The 22,452-nt window shown below is 42.1% G+C and overlaps 1 protein-coding gene across 6 annotated transcripts in view; it reads right to left on the minus strand.

Moving 5' to 3' along the window:
* LOC110531883 (TBC1 domain family member 14) overlaps positions 1-22,452 on the minus strand; it is a 70,940-nt gene that overhangs the window by 40,209 nt on the left and 8,279 nt on the right. For all 6 annotated transcript variants that reach the window (XM_036987787.2, XM_090184074.1, XM_021615359.3 and 3 more), the window contains one exon: positions 292-415. In XM_036987787.2, the coding sequence (XP_036843682.2) occupies positions 292-415 (124 nt within the window). The remainder of the gene's footprint in view (positions 1-291; positions 416-22,452) is intronic.

A 22,452-nucleotide genomic window follows, 5' to 3' on the forward strand; every position in this document is an offset into this window, starting at 1 on the left:
AATAAATTCATTAAAAATCCTACAATGTGATTTTCTGGATTTTTTTCTCTCATTTTGTCTGTCATAGTTGAAGTGTACCTATATCTCTCATCTTTTTAAGTGGGAGAAATTGCACAATTGGTGGCTGACTAAATACTTCTTTGCCCCACTGTGTGTGTTATATATATATATATATATTATTTTTTTCTTGTCCGCCAATTCTTTTTACTTGTCCCGGACTAGAGGACAAGCGTTAATGTCGAGCAGTGTGGTCTGTTTTCTCCATCTGTGTGTGTGTGGGCTCCTGCGTACCTTCTGTATTTTCTGGGGGTGTTTCACTGAGCACTCTCTAGGGAGGACTTTCCCAAACAGCTTCCAGCCCGGGTCTTTCTGCTCCACTGGCCAAGTGTCCTTCACTTTCTTGACAAACAGACTCCTGAGAGAGTGAGGGAGCAAGAGAGGGAAGACGGAGGGGGAGAGAGAGAATAGTGAGGGACAGAGAAATATCGAGAGAGAGAGAGAGTGAGAACATGTAAATTAAGACATTAAAACCCAGAGCCAAAGCTGAACACACACTGGCTCCCTTCACTAAGTCACCCGAGGCGGAGAACGGCGGCAATACAAAGGCTGGCTGGCGTGTGTCCATGAGATAAGCGCACAAGCGGAATTCACAGATTTAAACACAAAGCCACACCACAAGCCAGTTAAAGACCCAACAATGTGAAAAGTGGAGCAGTCCAAGCCAGGGACAGAGCACTGGGCTACACTTCAATTTAAAATACCACCTTGACATAAAGTAGGCTAGAAAGAGCACAGCGAAGAATCTAATAATCAATGGGTTTGGCATTAAAGACAGAATCTGCATTAGGGGAAGCAGCGCCACTGTCCGTTCCAGCACCTTTGTTATTCTTTTTATTTTGTAGACTAAACGGAGGTGAGGTGCGTCAAGCAGCATGGTTACAAAGAATTCAATTATATAAAATTATATCCTCTAGTATATTCTGCTGTTCTATCGTGCGTATCGTGTTTGTTGTTTGCAGTAACTTATTTGTTGTTGTAATATCCCAATGGACGTGGCAGTTTCACCATTGAGTTCAGCTTTAAAGCAAACTGTACCGCCATTGACTCGGTTATTGTTGTCTTTATTGTGTTATTACATTTGTTTTAACTTTAGTGTATTTAGTAAATATTTTCTTAACTCCATTGTTGGTTATTAAGGGCTTGTAAAGTAAGCATTTCACAGTGTTGGACTCCGGGGGTAAACTTTGAACATTGCTATACTCAGAAGTATAGGAACATTAGTTCCGAAAGAGACATGAGGGGTGGAGACATAATGAAGCTTGGGAGGAGCTGAGTGCAGGGAACCCGATCGCATGTGGCGGTACTGATAAGGGGAGGAACCGTTTCAGGCCCATTCAGCTCCCTGCCCAGCAATAATGATGCAATGTTTAGAGATAAGGAGGAGACTCCACCCAAGGCGGGGTATAAATACTACAACGGGGGAAACTGTGTCTGTGTCTGAATTACAGCTGTATCGACCAATTGGGAAGAAGTCAACTTGGTTAATCTTCTCTAGTCTCCGTGGGTTAATTACTCGGCACATGATACAAATAAAATGTGATTTAATCTCTGTACGTGAAACAGGAATCAACATTACTGGTTAACCGTTTACTGAAAACGTGTCTTATTCAATAGAGGAAACGTTTTCACATGTTCCATTGGACAACCGTTTGTAGTACCAACTAGACAATGTAGGCTAACACAGGGACAGTCAGAACAGTATGTTTAGCTAGGGCGGATGATGTTTAGAACTGAATGCAAATGGCCATTATAATGAACATGGCCATCTCTTTCACATGGGCTGCATCCCTTTCAGATTAGGGATACTGCATTCATTTCTCCATCAAGGCAGGCTATGGTGTAGGATTCACAAAGAGACAATGTAAGGCTTCCATTCAAAACTCGAATAGAGAGTGAAAAAGCATGACATCTGATAAACGAGCCAACTTCCTCAACGTTACGAGAGGTGACGTAAACGGGCAGATACATTTAATGACGCTAGCCAGCTCATTTCCTGCTTTCCAGTGGAGTAAGCTTGTCTTTTCTACTACTAGCCTAAGTGCTACGCAATCCATAAGGTTACTATTGGTTACGGAAGCTGAACCTTTCGAATCAATGGATTTACAGAGTGCAAAGCAATTTCAGGATAAGACACCACGGCACAGGATATTGGCTTATCTCATGACTTTTTGTTGTTGACACAATTCCTTTAAAGAAAAAGGGAAAATGTGTGAATATTTGGAAAGTTACTATGAGTATAAATGGCCACCACAAAGGGTAAATGTAACAATCTCACTGGATTACAGAATCCTAAAAATCCACTACCTATACAGTATGAAGCATCTTGACTGTGGAAAAATAACGCTAGGCCATCTTACAGTACATTTTAACAAAGCATATGCCTTTTTGGAACCCCACTGACCACACAGTGAAAAACAGTCTACTGCCTGCCTACTGACCAACAGCTCCCTAATACCTGAACCCTGACACTCACGCAGAGCAACACACACACACACACAGCTGGCAACTGTTGTGTACGTATTATTGAATTAAAACCACACCAGAATCTCAACAGAGAGACTCTGGAGGATACAAGTCAGTGGTCAGAGAGGGACTGCTGTTTGACATGACCCATTATGACCCATATCCCTTGACCCACTCACCCCCCCATGGAACCCATCTCGAATGCCTTCAAAAAACACAGGATAGTAGATTGACTGAGATACAGGACCGAGGCTTGCATCTTCCCATTGAAAAACGTGTCCCTACTTTTACAGTCTATCCAAGTGTCTAAGGGTGTGTACACTTGTGCCTGCCTAATGGTTGCTTGGACCAAAAAGACAAAGACCAGAAACTAGCCAATGAGTTGTTAGTCTGGGCTTCTACGGGCTCTGCTTCAAAGCACCCTGTCGAGATACTGCACGAGACAAACAGAACTCAAAGCCTGAAAGCCCGTTCAAAGTAACCGACAATGACATTCAGATCTCCTTCATGGGAAATAAAATAAGTGGAAGAAGGGCCTGCTATTTCTCAGAAGGCAGGAGTGGGGGGGGGGAGCATTGAAGTGGATGATGTGAGGAAAAACTGAGAGGAAAAGAGGCAAAGACAGAGATTACCATTGGCACCAGTCATTTTGAGTCTCAAAACTGTAACTCAAAACTATTAGGCTAAATCTCAGAAACAATCTACAATGAGAAAGGGGAAATATCTGAAAGTGTGTCTATAAAAGCTAGCCTGGCCAACCAGATTGACCACTGCAGTTGCCAGTCGCCATTGTCCGACCTCACAGTCTAGTGAGGTAGCCAGGCTATATAGAAGCTCCAGGGCAGTGCCTGAATCTGAACATTCTTCTCCTTCGAGAAATAGGTCAAACTCCGGTAGTCCCAGTAAAGGTCCCATGATCGTTATCTGTGACCTGCCTTTTCTGATGACCCTTCTGGGTCCAGTGAGCCCACCCAGTTGCACTATTGGACGCTGTGGTGACATGGCATGTTATGACACTGTGTAACCTGCATCTAATAGACCCATCATTGCGGCCTAAAAAAGGATGTAGTAACTTGAGCCGAATATATAAGCCTAGCCTCTGGTACTTGACCTTAGATTAATCCTTTCAATGGCTCACAACATGTTGACAAATGCGTTACACAATCAAAACAAGTTCCAGAGTTTCACACTGCACCTTTGCTAACCTTTAAAGATGAATAAAACATGCATATCTAGAGAAAGACTGGCGAGGGGCAAATGTATAACCAGTACGCACAAAATGTTCCTTAAATCCGATTTTGCCTTATATGACATATCGGCGCCAATGGTCTTGGGCCTAAACGAGAAACGTTTCGTGTTGAGTCTATCAGACCACCAAAAGTGTACGCACAGCAGGGATCGAAAATATTGGACCATTGGTATGCATACTATTAAAATTGTCAACACATTAAAATGAATAGAGGACCCGTACCGGAGAAGGGTCGGCTGGGAACTGTGGGGAGGTGGGCGTTAGGGCTGAGTGTTCCCCGCAGATGGTGGTTTCAGAGCTAGGTAGCCAGGTCCCATTAATCCTTTGTGACTTTTCCAACCTTTCCACCCTTCATTAAAAGCAAGACTCGGCAAAATGACGTTGCCACGAGCAGCACCGAAGATGCTGAGATGAGACGAGCAAGGATACTGTGTGAGAGCAAAGTCTTGCATCGGTGCACGGGTCCGTTTCACGCGGCTCACAGCGTGTTAGCCACGGCACCAGAACAGCAGAGGAGTCGAGAACCGCACATCAACATTTTAAGTTGTTGCAGAAATTGACCGACTATGCTGTTTAATTTCGGCATCTATGTCATATCGCCGTCTACCTTTAAAATGTCAGGAAGGTAAACATGAAAGATGTGTCGCCTAACAGTAATGTGCACTAGGGGCTGTGTAAATGGAAAAACTTGGTTGGTGGTGGGTCTCTCACGTCAAACAAAGAGCAGTATGCCTGCTGGTTCTCAAAACAGAGGGACAATAAAAAGCCTAGTGCCCAGGCCAGAACATGAATCATGTTAGTACGTGTGTTTATGACTGCAGCTGTGTGTGTTTCTAATTAGCAATCTCAGGCTCTGAGGCCAAGTCCACGATGTTATGGTTCTGACAAGAAGCCAAACCTGAGAAGGCCCTCCTGTCAATTTGGCAAATATGGAAATATTTCAATTGAAACATTGCAATGCAGTGAACGAGCAATGACATGCGTTCTTCAAAAGTGATTTTGATGATGGGAGTAAAAAATGATAACACAACTTGAATTTTAGGAAGCAGTTTTTCATGTGACGTTGACAAAGTATGGTGCAACTCAATGCAAACGTACTCTGTGTCCCACTCCTCTCCGATCCCTCTTTAACCTCGGTCCCCGTCTCCCACCAGGCTCTCCCTTCATCCCTCTGGAGGTAGTGCAAACCGGGATGAAAGCACAGGGAAGTGGGTGTGCACTATAGCACTGTATCAGTAGCGGAGATCTGGCATGTAAATATTACATTTACTTACACAACACCAGGCCCAGCAGACATTGTTATGACGCTGTTAAGTAACGATTTGTCAGAGAAGAATATTGTTGGGTCAAAAATAAATATTACAATATACAACCGGACAGGCACATATTTTTTTTATTTTTTTTACAAGAATAATGCAAAAATAGAAACATTGCCTGCAATGCTGAATCTAGATTAGAAAGTAGCTTGAAGAGCTGCGGACAGGTCGTTATTGTAAAATAACATTTGGTTCTCAATGACTTATCTACCTACCTACCTACAGGGAAAATTAATCAATAACTGAAGAGAACTAAGCACTATAAACACAGTCTTAAACAGCAGTAACTTCCGCTGTGATAAAGGAAGTTCAGGGGTGCAGGGGGCACAGCTGGGCACTGACTGAAACCGCCACAGAGCAAAGTTTGCTAATCTTTCCTATTAGCTAAAACGCAAAGTTTTGACTATAACCTAGGCCTATTTTTCCTTTTCCTATTAGCTTACCACAAGGAAACTACGGATTCACACGTGGTTGGTTGTAATCATTTGCTTTAGTAAACATTACAATAAATAGTCTGATGTGGAGGGGCAGATTCTACAAGATGTTCTGTACTCAGTATTCAAACGTGAATAATGCAGGCCCTAAGCAGTGAATAATGTAAAAAGTTTCAGAAAAGTTTTAAAAAGCAGACAAATCCCCAAAGTGTGTACCAGAACTGCTTTAAACACAACAAAACACATGACCGTCACAACAGATAGAGCAGTAAGAGAATATTCAGAACTTCAAGTACTTGTTCCCCTTTCCAGGCGATGTGTCATAATGACACCTGGTACACACAATCACACACTTTGCCTAAACGGAAAACCCTCCAGGCCTCATAACCACTCACATGGCAGAGTGTTCTTTTTGTGTCAAGCGGGAAACTACTGACTAGTACCCAGGCTAACATTCGAGTCCTTGTATTCCTCGTCATATGCCCCCCACACGCACAACTCCCAGTGTCATGTTTAGCATATCACACAAGGAGTGGAATGCTAGCAGAAATGGATTCGTATCCAGGCTAGGAAAACAAAATGGGTAGAAAACAGAAATATAGCCCCTAGATAACTTCGAAGTGATGGTTTGGTTTTTCTAAAGCCAGAATAGCCCTCTCGTACACACAGACCTGTCAATGAAGAGGACAGTGAAGGGGCAGCCATCCTGTCTGTGTGCCAGTGCAAAACCACAACATTTTCTCCACTGTCCAGAGAGAGAAATTCTTTAGATCCTCAGCAAGAGCAGTCTGTTCGCTCTCAGAATCCCAGAGAAACTCCTTAGTATGAAGTAGAGCCTCTCATTCAGTCAAGCCTGAAGTCCATAGTTGTATTCAGTAGGATAAAAGAGAAAATTATATATTTTTTAAGGGATAGAGACACCCACAGCTGAGAGGTAACCCCGTGTTCTGTGTCATTCAAAGATCCTAACCACAGCCCACTCTACCACCAACTCCCCGTAAGAATGAAGGAGTTTGACTGAGAAAAGGGGAGGGGAAAGAGAGAATGTATGTGTGTAGACAGAGAAAGTGAGTGTGTTAAGTGCAGAAAGAGGATGTGTAACCACACACACACGAGAGAGAGAGAGCGAGAGAGCAGAGTAATTGATTGGAGGGAGCAGCAGAGAAAAGTGGCTGGCCCCAGTGCCTACAACACGTGTGTAAACTTGAATAAACCTTGACACAGAGCGCATGCTGTTGTCGCCACAGTGCTGTTGTCAAACACTGGTTTGGCAAGCTAGTTTGAAAGTAGTGATAGTCGTGATAGGAAGGCAACTCAGAGCTGAGGAAAACAAGCGGCAGTGCAAGTAGGGGAATTTGTGGTACGCAAAGGTGAAAATAACAAACCACCTGCACTAAAACAGCTCAGCTGTGATCGAGAGGGATGTAAAACCAGCCGTTAAAACTCTTTGTTGAACTTTTAAAAACAGCTTCATTAACTTCAGAGTGGGTTATGGTAATTCCGTCAATGGCCATAGTCCCATACATGTATTCACTATTTTAAAATAGGCCTAAAGCCTCAGACACGGCAAGAATATTCAACCTTTTTGATGTGCACATAGCACAGATCGTATGCCGATCAGCCTCATTAAAATACTACAGGCCACAATTGGAGGTATAGGGGGCAGCATTTTCACTTTTGGATAAATAGCGTGCCCAATTTCAACTTCGTGCTACTCATGCCAAGAATATAAGATATGCATATTAGGATAGAAAACACAGAAGTTTCTAAAACTGTTTGAATCATGTCTGTGAGTATAACAGAACTTATGTAGCAGGCAAAACCCCGAGGACTAACCGTTCAGATTTTTCTTTTTTTTTTTAGGTCTCTGTCTGTTCACTTATTCTCATTGGCAAACGATATTTCTTAGGAACTTGTTTTCAGTTCCTATCACTTCCACTGGATGTCACCAGTCTTTGGAATTTGGTTGAGGTTATTCATTTGTGCAATGAAGAAGTAGGGCCATCCTGGAGAAGGGTAACGCTGTTGAGAGTTGGCCAAGACTTGAAAAGTAGCGTTAGTTTCCTCTCGTCCTCTATTGAAAACAGATAGACCCGTCTTCAATTTGATCGATTATTAACGTTTAAAAATACCTAAAGTCGTATTACAAAAGTAGTTTGAAATATTTTGGCAAAGTTTATAGGCAACTTTTGAAATATTTTGTAGTGAAGTTGCGCATTTTAGAAGCTGTTTTATTCTGGATCAAACGCGTCAAATAAATTGACATTTTGGATATATATGGACGGAATTAATCGAGCAAAAGGACCAATTGTTATGTTTATGGGACATATTGGAGTGCCAACAAAAGAAGCTCAAGGGTAAGGCATGTTTTATATTTTATTTCTGTGTTTTGTGTAGCGCCTGCAGGGTTGAAATATGCTACTGTTGTGCTATCATCAGATAATAGCGTCTTATGCTTTCGCCGAAAAGCCTTTTAAAATCTGACATGTTGGCTGGATTTACAACGAGTGTAGCTTTAATTGAGTATCTTACATGTGTGATTTAATTTATTTGAATCTGCATTTTCCCTGGTTTTTGGCCAAGTGGGACGCACGCGTCCCCTATACCATAAGAAGTTAAGCGATGTTTGGCTTGTGCCTGCTGTAGACAGCCAATGTTAGCTAACTATCAAGCTGTGCTACTGTTGCTAGCTAGAATTTGTAGTAAGCCCTTGTTGATACCAAAAGATGGTGAATAAAACAAAGATGTCCCGGTTTACCATAAAAAAATAAAAAATAAGTTCCGGTCTGCTTATATGGGGTGGCTCTCCCATAGGCACCAATGTATTAGTAGCTGGGTCTAGTCTGCTTCGTTCATTGACTGTAATGCTTCGTTCATTGACCCAAAAAATTAGGGAGAGCGATGTCTCGCTTCCTCTTCCGTCTGACACTAGCCAGATGGCCACAACTAGATAACTAGCGTAGCTAGCAACATTATAATTAGATCACAATAGATTTGTTTTTGAATGAAACAGCTGCCTCTTTAGCTCCAAAGAGTCAGTGGAGTAGTTAGCCTGATAATTTCTTTATTTCACCTTTATTTAACCAGGTAAGCCAGTTGAGAACAAGTTCTCATATACAACTGCGACCTGGCAAAGATAAAGCAAAGGAGTGCAACACAAACGACACATGGAATAAACATACATACAGTCGATAACACAATAGAAAAAAGTATATGTACAGTGTGTGCAAATAAGGTAAGATAAGGGGGGTAAGGCAATAAATAGTCCATAGTGGCGAAATAATTACAATATAGCAATTTAAACACTGGAGTGATAGATGTGCGGAAGATGAATGTGCAAGTAGAGATACTGGGGTGCAAAGGAGCAAAATAAATAACGGTATGGGGACAAGGTAGTTGGATGGGCTGTTTACAGATGGGCTATGTACAGGTTCAATGATCTGTAAGCTGCTCTGACAGCTGATGCTTAAAGTTAGTGAAGGAGACATAAGTCTCCAACTTCAGTGATTTCCACAATTCGTTCCAGTCATTGGCAGCAGAGAACTGGAAGGAAAGGCGGCCAAAGGAAGAATTGGCTTGGGGCGCCCAGTGAGATATACCTGCTGGAGCGCGTGCCAAGAGTGGGTGCTGCTATGGTGACCAGTGAGCTGAGATAAGGCGGGACTTTACTTAGCAGAGACTTGTAGATAACCTGTAGCCAGTGGGTTTGGCGACGAGTGTGAAGCGAAGGCCAACCAACGAGAGCGTACAGGTCGCAGTGGTGGGTAGTGTATGGGGCTTTGGCGACACATCCAATTTGTTGAGTAGAGCGTTGGAGGTCAAGGATTGGCAGGATAGTCAGTTTTACGAGGGTATGTTTGGCAGCATGAGTGACGGCTATGTTGCAAAATAGGAAGCCGATTCCAGATTTAATTTTGAATTGGAGATGCTTAACGTGAGTCTGGAAGGAGAGTTCAGTCTAACCAGACACCTAGGTATTTGTAGTTCTCCACATATTCTAAGTCAGAACCGTCCAGAGTAGTGAAGCTGGATGTGCGGGCAGCGATCGGTTGAAGAGCATGCATTTAGTTTTACTTGCATTTAAGAGCAGTTGGAGGCCACGGAAGGAGAGTTGTATGGCATTGAAGCTCATCTGGAGAGTTGTTAACACAGTATCCAAAGAAGGGCCAGAAGTATACAGAATGGTGTCGTCTGCGTAGAGGTGGATCAGAGAGTCACCAGCAGCAAGAGCGACATCATTGATGTATACAGAGAAGAGAGTCGGCCAGAGAATTGAACCTTGTGGCACCCGCATAGAGACTACCAGAGGTTCGGACAACAGGCCCTCCGATTTGACACACTGAAGTCGGTCTGAGAAGTAGCTGGTGAACTAGGCGAGGCAATCATTTGAGAAACAAAGGCTGTTGAGTCTGCCGATAAGAATGTGGCGATTGACATCATAGTCAGTCTTTTGATAAAGTGAGGTAGGATAGCTAACGTTAGCGCAGCTACCTCATTAAAATGTACTTAGGTCGTAGATCATGCGTGTGTATTGTGTATTGTCTAGATACTGCTGGTTATGTAACATTGTCATTTGATAATGCTAGCGAGGCAAGCTAACCAGCTACAGGCTAGCCATGTTGTGCTAACTGGCAAATGGTGATGCTAACCGATTAGCTAACATTATAGTGCCTTCAGAAAGTATTCACACCCCTTTACTGTAACACACGTTTTAAAATTCATTAACATTGTGATTTTGTGTCACTTAACTACACAATACACCATAATTTCAGTGGAATTTTATGTGTAGATTAAAAATTTATAAAAAGCTGAGATGTCTTGACTCAATAAGTATTAAACCCCTTTGTTATGGCAAGCCTAAATGCGTTCAGGATATATTTTTTAAAAAGTGTGATAATCAAATCAAATTCTGTGTTCAATAATAGTGGTTAACATAATTTTTTTCATAACTACCCAATCTCTGTACCCCACACATTGTAATCGTAAGGTCCCTAAATTGAGTAGTGAATTTCAAGCACAGATTCAACCACAAAGACCAGGGAAGTTTTTCCAATGCCTCACAAAGAAGGGCACTGATGCTGAATATCCCTTTGAGCATGGTGAAGTTATTAATTAGGATTTGGATGGTGTATCAATACACCCAGTCACTACAAAGATACAGGCATCCTTTCTAACTCAGTTGCCGGAACGGAAGGAAACTTGCTCAGGGATTTCACCATGGGGCTATTGGTGATTTTAAAACAGTTAAGAGTTTAATGGTTGTGATATGAGAAAACGGAGGATGGATCAACAACATTGTAGATAGTCCACAATCCTAAATGACAGAGTGAAAAGGAGGAAGTCCGTACAGAATAAAAAATATTCCAAAACATGCATCGTGTTTGCAACAAGGCACTAAAGTAACACTGCAAAAGATGTGTCAAAAGAAAGTAACTTTATGTCCTAAATAAAAAGCGTTTGGGGCAAATCCAACACAACACATCCCGGAGTACCATTCTTCACATGTTCAAGCATTGTGGTGGCTGCATGTTATGGGTATGCTTGTCATCGGCAAGGACTAGGGAATTTTTGGTGATAAAAATTGACTGAATACAGCTACATGCACAGGCAAAAATCCTAGAGGAAATCCTGGTTCAGTCTGCTTTCCAAATGACAAATTCACCTTTCAGCAGGACAACGACCTAAAACACAAGACCAAATCTATACTGGAGTTGCTTCCCAAGATGACGTTGAATGTACCCGAGTGGCCTAGTTACACTTTTGACTGAAATCGGCTTGAAAATCTATGGCAAGACTTGAAAATGGTTATCTAGCAATGATCAACAACCAACTTGACAGAGCTTGAAGAATTACAAAAAAACAATAAAATGGGCAGACATTGTACAATTCAGGTCTACCTTTGCAGACCTTTATCTCTTAGAGATAAAATATTGACTCAGTGTGTATACTTAATGTAAATGAGATTTCTGTATTTAATACATTCGCAAACATTTCACTTTTTTTTTTCACTTCATCATTATGGGATATTGTGTGTGCTATTTAAAAAATATATATATATTGTCCATTATGGGATATAGCGTTTTTTGATTAATGTTGCGTTGTTAGCGGTAGGTGCAATTTATTTAGAAGCCCTGCGCACCGGATAGGGAAAGTGTTTCCATTTTGAACCATTTAATTTGTCTGAAAATACAAACTCCGTCTACCCGGACGGACCTGGAGATCTGTGGCTCAATTGAGTGCGCCTGCTGCGCTGGTCAATCGGATTTTCGCCAATCACCGTGCCTATAGCTTCCACAACCCCGGCCACAGAAAAAGTTTGATACTAGCCTACGTGATATTTAATAACTTCTATAAAACCATGACCAGAGAGAAACTGTCAAAGAATACAGCAAAGAGCTGTTTTTATGAGTGAGTTCAAGTCTTATTCAGCACTGTTTAACACTGTTTTTATTCAACTATTTAAAAAAACATGGAAGGGCTTCTCTCTACTTCCACTCGCGCTGCAGCTGCAATGAACGAGTACCAAAGTGTATCGATAGCCCTGCGTTTTTATTATTATTAGCAGCTCATCAGGTCTATTTTAATATTTCTAATACCTCTGGTCATAGGAACAACATGAATTTGTGCACGAGGCGGATGAGGTGCGACTCAAGTTTCGCAATCAGGTGGAAGACTGTCCCCTCTCTCTGGTCAGTCTCACCGGATGAAAAGGTGAGACTAAGTCCCTACGCTGAGACTAATGCCATGTTCAAAACAACTGGGAACTCGGATATCTCAAACTTCAGTGCATTCAAGACAACTAGGAACTCTGGGGGGGGAAATGTGGTCCGACGGGGAATTTTTTTGTTGTTGACCGGTCATCCAACTCGGAATTCAAAGTTGGAAACTGTCTCATCTTTCTAGAGCTCCGAGCTGAAGATCACTGATGTCATGATTTGACCACACTTGTCTTGAAACCACCATGACCATCAGATGCAGGTACCATTCATCCAGTAAAAACCGTGCCTCGCAAGTGCTACACCAGCTGATCTATTTTGTTATCAAATTTTGAGTTTGGAAAAATGATATGGTCTAAGATTGGCAGGCCAGGTCTATAGCCAATATGCTTACTGCACAAACCTAATTCCAACCAAACTGTTTTTATTAGGTCAATGTTACATTTTTTTTTAGAGCTCATGTTTAAAAAAGAATCTGAACGGTAGGTCTCAGCTTGATTCTTGACTGCAGAAGTGATTTTGATTTGGAAAAAGGTTGGTGACCACTGGTCTAGATACTGTTGGTTATGTAACTATCATTTGATAATGCTAGCAAGCCAATCTAATCCAATCTGGAGCAAAAGTTATTCTATGCTCTACAGATGTAGACTTAGGGTTTCCACAAAGTCTGGCTATATCATAAACATTCACGAAAACAAAAATGTGCTTTTTGGTCTTAATTTAAGGTTAGGGTTAGGTAAAGTTAACAGTTAGGTTTAAAATCACATTTTAGGAAAATACATTGCAGAAATAGGCAGGTTGATGCCTTGGTAACTAGTGACAACCTAAAATTAGATTCAGAGTTACTGCCCTGATGACACAAATGGCTTCATCAACAGTAATGTGTGTGATGAGAAGTTGCATTAAAAAACACCCAGTTTGATAAACTAGTAGGTTAATTACCAAACCAAGCACATACAAGTAGTAGAGTCAATATGGTTGTGCAGAGTATTATCAAAAAAAGCTTTGCCCTTTCTTTATAACAAAATGCAATTTACCACTTGGCTGTCTATTATATCACCCTTTCACAGGCCATTCCAGTCAACACCACCTCATAAGATGAGGAAGTATATTGTTTGAGGGTTGCCTGCTGCAGTTGTTCGAGAGATGTCCACTTTGCAGCCAAACATGCACCATAGAGAAGCCCAGCAAGGCAGCATTCATCACGCAGACATACCCTCGCTGTGAGCATTCCTATAAATGGAACAGGAAGGACACTTTAATCAGGTTGGTGACATTGGACCTGGTCAAAAAGGTCAAAACTTTTGAGTTCAAATCATGTTGTGAGCAACAACAAAAAAAAAAAGTGTTAAATTGAAATGGTTTGGGATGAGTCAGGCCACAGAGTGAAGGTAAAGCAGCCAACAAGTGCTCAGCAAATGTGGGAACTCGTTCAAGACTGTTGGAAAAGCATTCAAGGTGAAGCTGGTTGAGAGAATACCAAGAGTGTGAAAAGTTGTCATCAAGGCAAAGGGTGGCTATTTGAAGAATCTTAAATATAAAATATATTTTGATTTGTTTAACACTTTTTTTGGTTACTACATGATTCCATGTCTAATTTCATAGTTTTGATGTCTTCACTATTATTCTACAATGTAGAAAATAGTCAGAATAAAGAAAAACCCTTGAATGAGTCGGTGTTCTAAAACTTTTGACCGGTAGTGTGTTTGAAAAGATTGAATCCCATCGAGTCCGTGGAACCTGGGACTCACCAGGCACAGCGAGGAACGGAGGGTGGTGGCAGGGAGAATTCAGCCATCTTAGTCACCAAATGTTACATTTGAAGGACAGAAGTGACCACAGGTGTCAGAGATAACTGGGAAAGTCTGTGTGACAGCGTGGAGAGACAGCTGACCAGAGGGAATAGACCCCCACGGGGGCTGTCATGGGCTAGCTACCCATGTTGGCAGTCTCCGACGCTGCTTCAGTATTTTGGAGACACCCGCTAAGTGCTACTGAAAGTCAACAAAGGAACATACCCCTAGAGCCTGCGAGAGCTGGGGCGCAAGATGGCTCAATGACTGATCACACGGCTACGGACCCAGGAACGGAAACGACTACGAGTAGGAACACAGCACATGAGACAACCATAACAGCAGCAGGACACACACTTCAGGTGTGCAGCTGTGGTTGGGAGAGAGTAACATCTGCAAAGGGGTTAAGGATCCATCAAGGGAGGAAAAAGGTGCTTGGGAGAGCAGAGACGGGGACCTCGCATTGACCAGTACTTCCTACGAAGCAGCCAGTCAAATCAGTCGAATGAAGCACAGCGACGGGACGCAAACCAAAGTTCGCAGAGCATCAGCACCCCTGTAACGGAGGAGGATAACACAAGCACAGAAATGCCGGGGGATGAACTCACCCAACCACAGAGACCTCTAAAAAGAGGAAAAGATCAAAGGGCACAGACCGAGTGTGAAGTGGCCCAAAGCTGTTGAAAAGAGAGAGCGGGAAACAAATCAACAACGACCTGACAAAAAAATGATTTAATCCATTTTAGAATAAGGCTGTGATGCAACAAAATGTGGAAAAAGTGAAGGTTTCTGAATACTCATTTTTAGAATTCATGAGATAGATGTCCTACCCTACCCCTTTCAGATAATAAATTCAATGCAGTATTAGACTTATACTTAGCCATTTAATGATTGGTTATGCATAATAAGCGTCTAACTTACAGCCTCTGCATCTTGCGCAATACGCACACACCTGTGCTCCGCTGGCCTCCTTAAAAACGCTCCTTAGCTCTTGGAGTCCCATGTAAGACAAGCTATACTACAAAAGCTTGCTGGATGTTATTTTTTTTAGCATTTATTATACCAATACACTATTCAACGAGGGACGCAAGGTCTTGTTTGCTGATAACTCACGGGTAGTTTGAAAGAGGAGCAAACATGTGATTGCGGTAGGCTAATGAAGTTATTTATGCAGACCCAAAAGCATTCAATCTTCCTGAAGAGAAGTGAAAGCCTTCAGCATCTAATTCTAGTCCTATATCATTCAAAGAGGTCATTAGAATGATGAAGCTAAGGACAACAAAACTTAATTCATTTATCTGTTGAAAGCGAGGAAGGATTGAAGCAACAACAGAGAGAAAGGAGGCAGGCTAAAAACATTAGGGGATGCGTCAGCCTCCTAATGATACAATAGGCCTTGTTATATTTCAAAATGAATATCAAACTCGCTCGGCTATACTCGTAACTTTGTAGGCCGCATGTTAGGGCTGGGCAATATGGCCCAAAAAATCATATCACAGTATACAAAATGTTTTGAGATGGTATGATGTTATTTGACAGTATTTTATGTTTTTGAATCATAAAAGTACTAAATTAGCTTCAAATCAACATTTTATTGGTCACATACACATAGTTAGCAGATGTTAATGTGAGTGTAGTGAAATGCTTGTAAGAAATAATACATTAAAAAAAATACACGGCATACTTTCCTAAGGACTCGAAGCGAGGCAATCATTTATTTTATTTTTGTATACTATATCTCGACACATTGATGAAAATAGCAATGGCCTCTAAACCTCCGAGCTGCATACTGGACCCTATTCCAACTAAACTACTGAAAGAGCTGCTTCCTGTGCTTGGCCCTCCTATGTTGAACATAATAAATGCCTCCCTATCCTCCGGATGTGTACCAAACTCACTAAAAGTGGCAGCAATAAAGCCTCTTGATAAAGCCAAACCTTGACAGAGAAAGTTTTTTTTTTTTAAATACATATATATCAAATCTCCCATTCCTCTCAAAGAAATTGAAAAAGCAACTCACTGCCTTCCTGAAGTCAAACAACGTATACAAAATGCTTCGGTCTGGTTTTAGACCTCACTTGTGAAGGTGGTAAATTACCTTTTAAATTGTGTCAGATCAAGGCACTGCATCTGGCCTTCGTGCTCCTAGACCTTAGTGCTGCTTGATACCATCGATCACCGCATTCTTTTGGAGAGATTGGAAACCCAAATTGGTCTACACGGACAAGTTCTGGCCTGGTTTAGATCTTATCTGTCAGAAAAATATCAGTTTGTCTCGGTGGATGGTTTGTCCTCTGACAAATCAACTGTAAGTTTCGGTGTTCCTTAAAGTTCTGTTTTCAGACCTCTATTGTTTTCACTATATATTAATCAAAATATAATGTTAACTTTCACTGCTACGCGGACGATACACAGCTGTACATTTCGATGAAACATGGTGAAGCCACAAAATTGCCCTCCCTGGAAAACATAAGGAAGTGGATGGCGGCAAATGTTTTACTTTTAAACTCGGACAAAACAGAGATGATTGTTTCTTGGGACCTAGAACTAGCTTCTCCAGTTCTGCCTGCGGCTATGGAACCCTGACCTGTTCACCGGACGTGCTACCTTGTCCCGTACCTGCTGTTCTCGACTCTCTACCGCACCTGCTGTTTCGAACTCTGAATGATCCGCAATGAAAAGCCAACTGGCATTTACTCCTGAGGTGCTGACCTTTTGCACCCTCTACAACCACTGTGATTATTACTATTTGACACTGCTGGTCATCTGTGAACGTTTGAACATCTTGGCCATGTACTGTTATAATCGCCACCCGGCACAACCAGAAGAGGCCGCCACCCCTCATAGCCTGGTTCCTCCTCTCTGGGTTTCTGACTTTCTAGGGAGTTTTTCCTAGTCACCGTGCTTCTACATCTGCATCGCTTGCTGTTTGGGGTTTTAGGCTGGGTTTCTGTATAGCACGTTGACATAGGCTGATGTAAAAAGGGCTTTATAAATACATTTGATGGATCTCTGTCGGCACCAGGTGTGTATGAGTAGTGCGTGACCCTAGGCTGGCAACACAAACATTAAGTAATTTTAATGGGTCTTTCTCCATTCTGATTGTTAAATACTGTTAAATAATTTTTGGTTGAATTGGTAAATTTCTCATTTGCAATCCTTTCCAGACTGCCACGTAGAGCGGCACGTTATGGGCAAACAATCTAGGCCTTATTTTTCACCAAATGTTACAACTGTGATTTGACTTGCGATTTAGAGTAAAACATTTGGGTGAACTGTTGGAATCATGGAAATATAATAATTATTCAAATTCTTTAGTTAGAATATAATAGCGGCCATTTTGAATACAGTGTTGTTTGACATGACAACAAATGAAAATGCCAGGGAGGAGTTATTGTGACAGGGTAGGAACCAAAGTGTTGGTCAGTGTTTCCTAGGGGGCCCTATAATCTTTGGCTACATGTAATGTTCTCTTAGCTACTTCACATAGCTAACATTTTTGCTTAGCGCATTCCTCTTTGATTTAGAAGATACTGTTGCACAAACATGCCGATTTAGGTCTACACCACCACTGGTATTATCACGCTATATAGCTAATAACGTTTGCTCTGACTCAGTACATTCATTAGCTAGTTAGCTAACTAGTGATTAGCATTAAAAGGCGAGCAAGATTTAGGCCAAACTTGCTGAGAAAAGACAAACTAGCTGTTTGCAGATGTAAGAAACACAAACTAATAGTGTAATTATAGACCACTAGTGGATTTATACTAAGAAGCCAAGTGAAAACAACGTTGTTGCATGTGCTGCATTGACCATGCAGACTGATCGCAAGTGTCTTTTGGTCAAGGAACAACAAATGCGCTCCTTGACTGATTGACATGGGATGGGGCTAGGCATGTGTGGAAAGGGGCATTGAGAGAGAGAGAGAGAGAGAGAGAGAAAGCAGACTGAAGTAGCGAAGTAAACTATAAAAATGGAGGTATTACATTTAACAAAACGAACATTTAAATACCGGTTTAGAAGGTAAAGTAAAAACCCAAACCAGTCAGCGTATAAATACCGGTATATCGTAAAATACGGTATATCGCCCGGTTTTATGGGTTGAATGATGTATTATTATATGGACTGGAATTATGCACAATACAGTAATACGGTCCACACTCAAAAAGATTAGCCTACTGAAGCTAGTTGAATTAATTTACCCAAGAGAGCATATAGCGAGCTTCATCAACAGGCTTTTCTGTTTTACCAACTGTAATGTGCTGTAGCCGATATCATACACTACATGGCCAATAGTATGTGGACACCCATTCAAGGTAGTGAATTTGGCTTTTTCAGCCACACCAGTTGCTGAAAGGTCTATAAAATCAAGCACACAGCCATGCAATACTGAAGAACTCAGTGATTTTCAACATGGTACTGTCATAGGATGCAACCTTTACAACAAGTCAGTTCGTCAAATATCTGCCCTGCTAGAGATGCCTCGGTCAACTGTAAGTGCTGTTATTGTGTCCATACAGAAATGGTTTGTCGAGATCGGTGTGGAAGAACTTGACTGGACAGAGCCCTGACCTCAACCCCATCGAACACTTTTGGGATGAATTGGAACACCGACTGCGAGCCAGGCCTAAACGCCCAACATCAGTGCCGGACCGCACTAATGCTCGAGGCTGAATGGAAGTCCCCGCAGCAATGTTCTAACATCTAGTGGAAAGCCTTCCCAGAAGAGTGCAGGCTGTTATAACAGCAAAGGGGAGGTGGCCTACTCCATATTAATGACCATGATTTTGGAATGAGATGTTTGATGAGCAGTTGTCCACATACTTTTGTAGCGTATATGTACTGGATAAAGGCACAATCATTTGGGCTTGGAATCATTCAAATGTCTTTCAGGCTCATCAGGCTCATTTAGTATCCAGACATAGGCCTATTTATATGCTTTATAATGCTTTGAATGACACTTCCAGTTTTGCCGAGAAATACTGTGTTACCTGGCAGAAAAGTGATTAAATCTCAGGATGGAACATTTGTAAAACACCAGCAAAATATTCAACCCTAATCGAAACAGGAATAGTGTATTTCACTATAGGCTGTTAAAGACCTGTAAATGTGGCTCATTTGGCCGATAACCCTTGTTAATTGATGGCGCTGGCTGCGTGGGCGGACGCCCTAATGGGTTACGCACCCAAATGCATATGGATGACCAGTACATTCCTCAAATATCCAATTAAAATCTCAGAAACCCTGGTGTGTATATGCACTTGTGTGTCTCTGTGTCAAAAGATGGTATCACAGGATGAGGTGTGAGAAGGTTTGCGTTTTACTACAGAGGAAACTACACTGCTCAAAAAAATAAAGGGAACACTTAAAACAACACAATGTAACTCCAAGTCAATCACACTTCTGTGAAATCAAATTGTCCACTTAGGAAGCAACACTGATTGACAATAAATGTCACATGCTGTTGTGCAAATGGAATAGACAACAGGTGGAAATTATAGGCAATTAGGAAGACACCCCCAATAAAGGAGTGGTTCTGCAGGTGGTGACCACAGACCACTTCTCAGTTCCTATGCTTCCTGGCTGATGTTTTGGTCACTTTTGAATGCTGGCGGTGCTTTCACTCTAGTGGTAGCATGAGACGGAGTCTACAACCCACACAAGTGGCTCAGGTAGTGCAGGTCATCCAGGATGGAACATCAATGCGAGCTGTGGCAAGAAGGTTTGCTGTGTCTGTCAGCGTAGTGTCCAGAGCATGGAGGCGCTACCAGGAGACAGGCCAGTACATCAGGAGACGTGGAGTAGGCCGTAGGAGGGCAACAACCCAGCAGCAGGACCGCTACCTCCGCCTTTGTGCAAGGAGGAGCAGGAGGAGCACTGCCAGAGCCCTGCAAAATGACCTCCAGCAGGCCACAAATGTGCATGTGTCTGCTCAAACAGTCAGAAACAGACTCCATGAGGGTGGTATGAGGGCCCGACGTCCACAGGTGGGGGTTGTGTTTACAGCCCAACACCGTGCAGAACGTTTGGCATTTGCCAGAGAACACCAAGATTGGCAAATTTGCCACTGGCGCCCTGTGCTCTTCACAGATGAAAGCAGGTTCACATTGAGCACATGTGACAGACGTGACAGAGTCTGGAGACTCTGTGGAGAACGTTCTGCTGCCTGCAACATCCTCCAGCATGACCGGTTTGGCGGTGGGTCAGTCATGGTGTGGGGTGGCATTTCTTTGGGGAGCCGCACAGCCCTCCATGTGCTCGCCAGAGGTAGCCTGACTGCCATTAGGTACCGAGATGAGATCCTCAGACCCCTTGTGAGGGTGCGGTTGGCCCTGGGTTCCTCCTAATGCAAGACCATGCTAGACCTTATGTGGCTGGAGTGTGTCAGCAGTTCCTGCAAGAGGAAGGCATTGATGCTATGGACGGGCCGCCCGTTCCCCAGACCTGAATCCAATTGAGCACATCTGGGACATCATGTCTCGCTCCATCCACCAACGCCACGTTGCACCACAGACTGTCCAGGAGTTGGCGGATGCTTTAGTCCAGGTCTGGGAGGAGATCCCTCAGGAGACCATCCGCCACCTCATCAGGAGCATGCCCAGGCGTTGTAGGGAGGTCATACAGGCACGTGGAGGCCACAAACACTACTGAAACTCATTTAGACTTGTTTTAAGGACATTACATCAAAGTTGGATCAGCCTGTAGTGTGGTTTTCCACTTTAATTTTGAGTGTGACTCCAAATCCAGACTTCCATGGGTTGATAAATTTGATTTTCATTGATAATTTGTGTCATTTTGTTGTCAGCACATTCAACTACGGTATGTAAAGAAAAAAAGTATTTAATAAGAATATTTCATTCATTCAGATCTAGGATGTGTTATTTTAGTGTTCCCTTTATTTTTTTGAGCAGTGTATAATTTCCCATCTAAGCTCCCGAAATACACAAAGCCAAAACACACACACTCAGACCTGCCAACCCTGTCCAACTTTTTAGAGTACCAGACGCACGAGGCAAATTGGAGCTTCAACTTGTTTGCATAGCACGTGCCGAAGTGGGGTTCCCCCGCACTGTTTGAGTCTGATCACAATTATAGAATTGTACCAAATCAAGTCTATAAAAGGTTGGAATACTTTATTGACAGCGTTCCATTCAGGAATGGAACTTTGAGGCATGTGTACTCTGCATTTTTTGGGGTTCGGGTACTGCTGCTCTGTCTGTTTCCCGCAGTCTCCTCACTCATCATCTGACATAGCTTTACTGACTAGCTGCAATAACAATGAGTTGCAAAATTACCTGCTAATATTCTTATTGCATGGGACCTATTGTATGCTTACTTTTTTTCATGACCACATGTGCTTAGACAACCATTATGAATCACACCTGGTTCAGTTCAATCCTCTAAAAAGGTATTTACAAAACAAATAAAATAGTCATACTGATAAGTACAGAACATATCAAATAAATGTTTTGTGGAATTAGCACAGAGATAATTATCTATAACGTTTTTCTTAGCAAATGCCCCCAAGTCTCTATAGTAAAGGAACGCTTGTCACCTCTCAAACAGGGCCAATCACTTGGGCCAGCTCACAAGTATTGGTTTATTGACACGGTTCCTAATCAACACAAAAACAAATAAAGCTTAAGCAGGCTACCACAAAGGGAATCTGAACGCTGTTCGCTAGAAGAGTCCGGTGTTTGAGTCTATGTGAAAGGTGCCTATTGTATTTCTTTGAAATCTAGTGCAAAAACATTTTAGAAGCAGTGCCTCTATAGCCAACACTGGACACTTATTCATTCTTCATCACGCAGTCTTCTAAAACCCCGACTCCGTTTGATGCCAAGATGTTTATATTTATTTTTGATATATATAGATATATATATATATATATATACACAGTGCCTTGCGAAAGTATTCGGCCCCCTTGAACTTTGCGACCTTTTGCCACATTTCAGGCTTCAATCATAAAGATATAAAACTGTATTTTTTTGTGAAGAATCAACAACAAGTGGGACACAATCATGAAGTGGAACGACATTTATTGGATATTTCAAACTTTTTTAACAAATCAAAAACTGAAAAATTGGGCGTGCAAAATTATTCAGCCCCCTTAAGTTAATACTTTGTAGCGCCACCTTTTGCTGCGATTACAGCTGTAAGTCGCTTGGGGTATGTCTCTATCAGTTTTGCACATCGAGAGACTGAAATTTTTTCCCATTCCTCCTTGCAAAACAGCTCGAGCTCAGTGAGGTTGGATGGAGAGCATTTGTGAACAGCAGTTTTCAGTTCTTTCCACAGATTCTTGATTGGATTCAGGTCTGGACTTTGACTTGGCCATTCTAACACCTGGATATGTTTATTTTTGAACCATTCCATTGTAGATTTTGCTTTATGTTTTGGATCATTGTCTTGTTGGAAGAC

This window comes from Oncorhynchus mykiss, chromosome 9 (assembly GCF_057628025.1).
Source record: "Oncorhynchus mykiss isolate SJ-2025 chromosome 9, ASM5762802v1, whole genome shotgun sequence".
Classification (NCBI taxonomy): domain Eukaryota; kingdom Metazoa; phylum Chordata; class Actinopteri; order Salmoniformes; family Salmonidae; genus Oncorhynchus; species Oncorhynchus mykiss.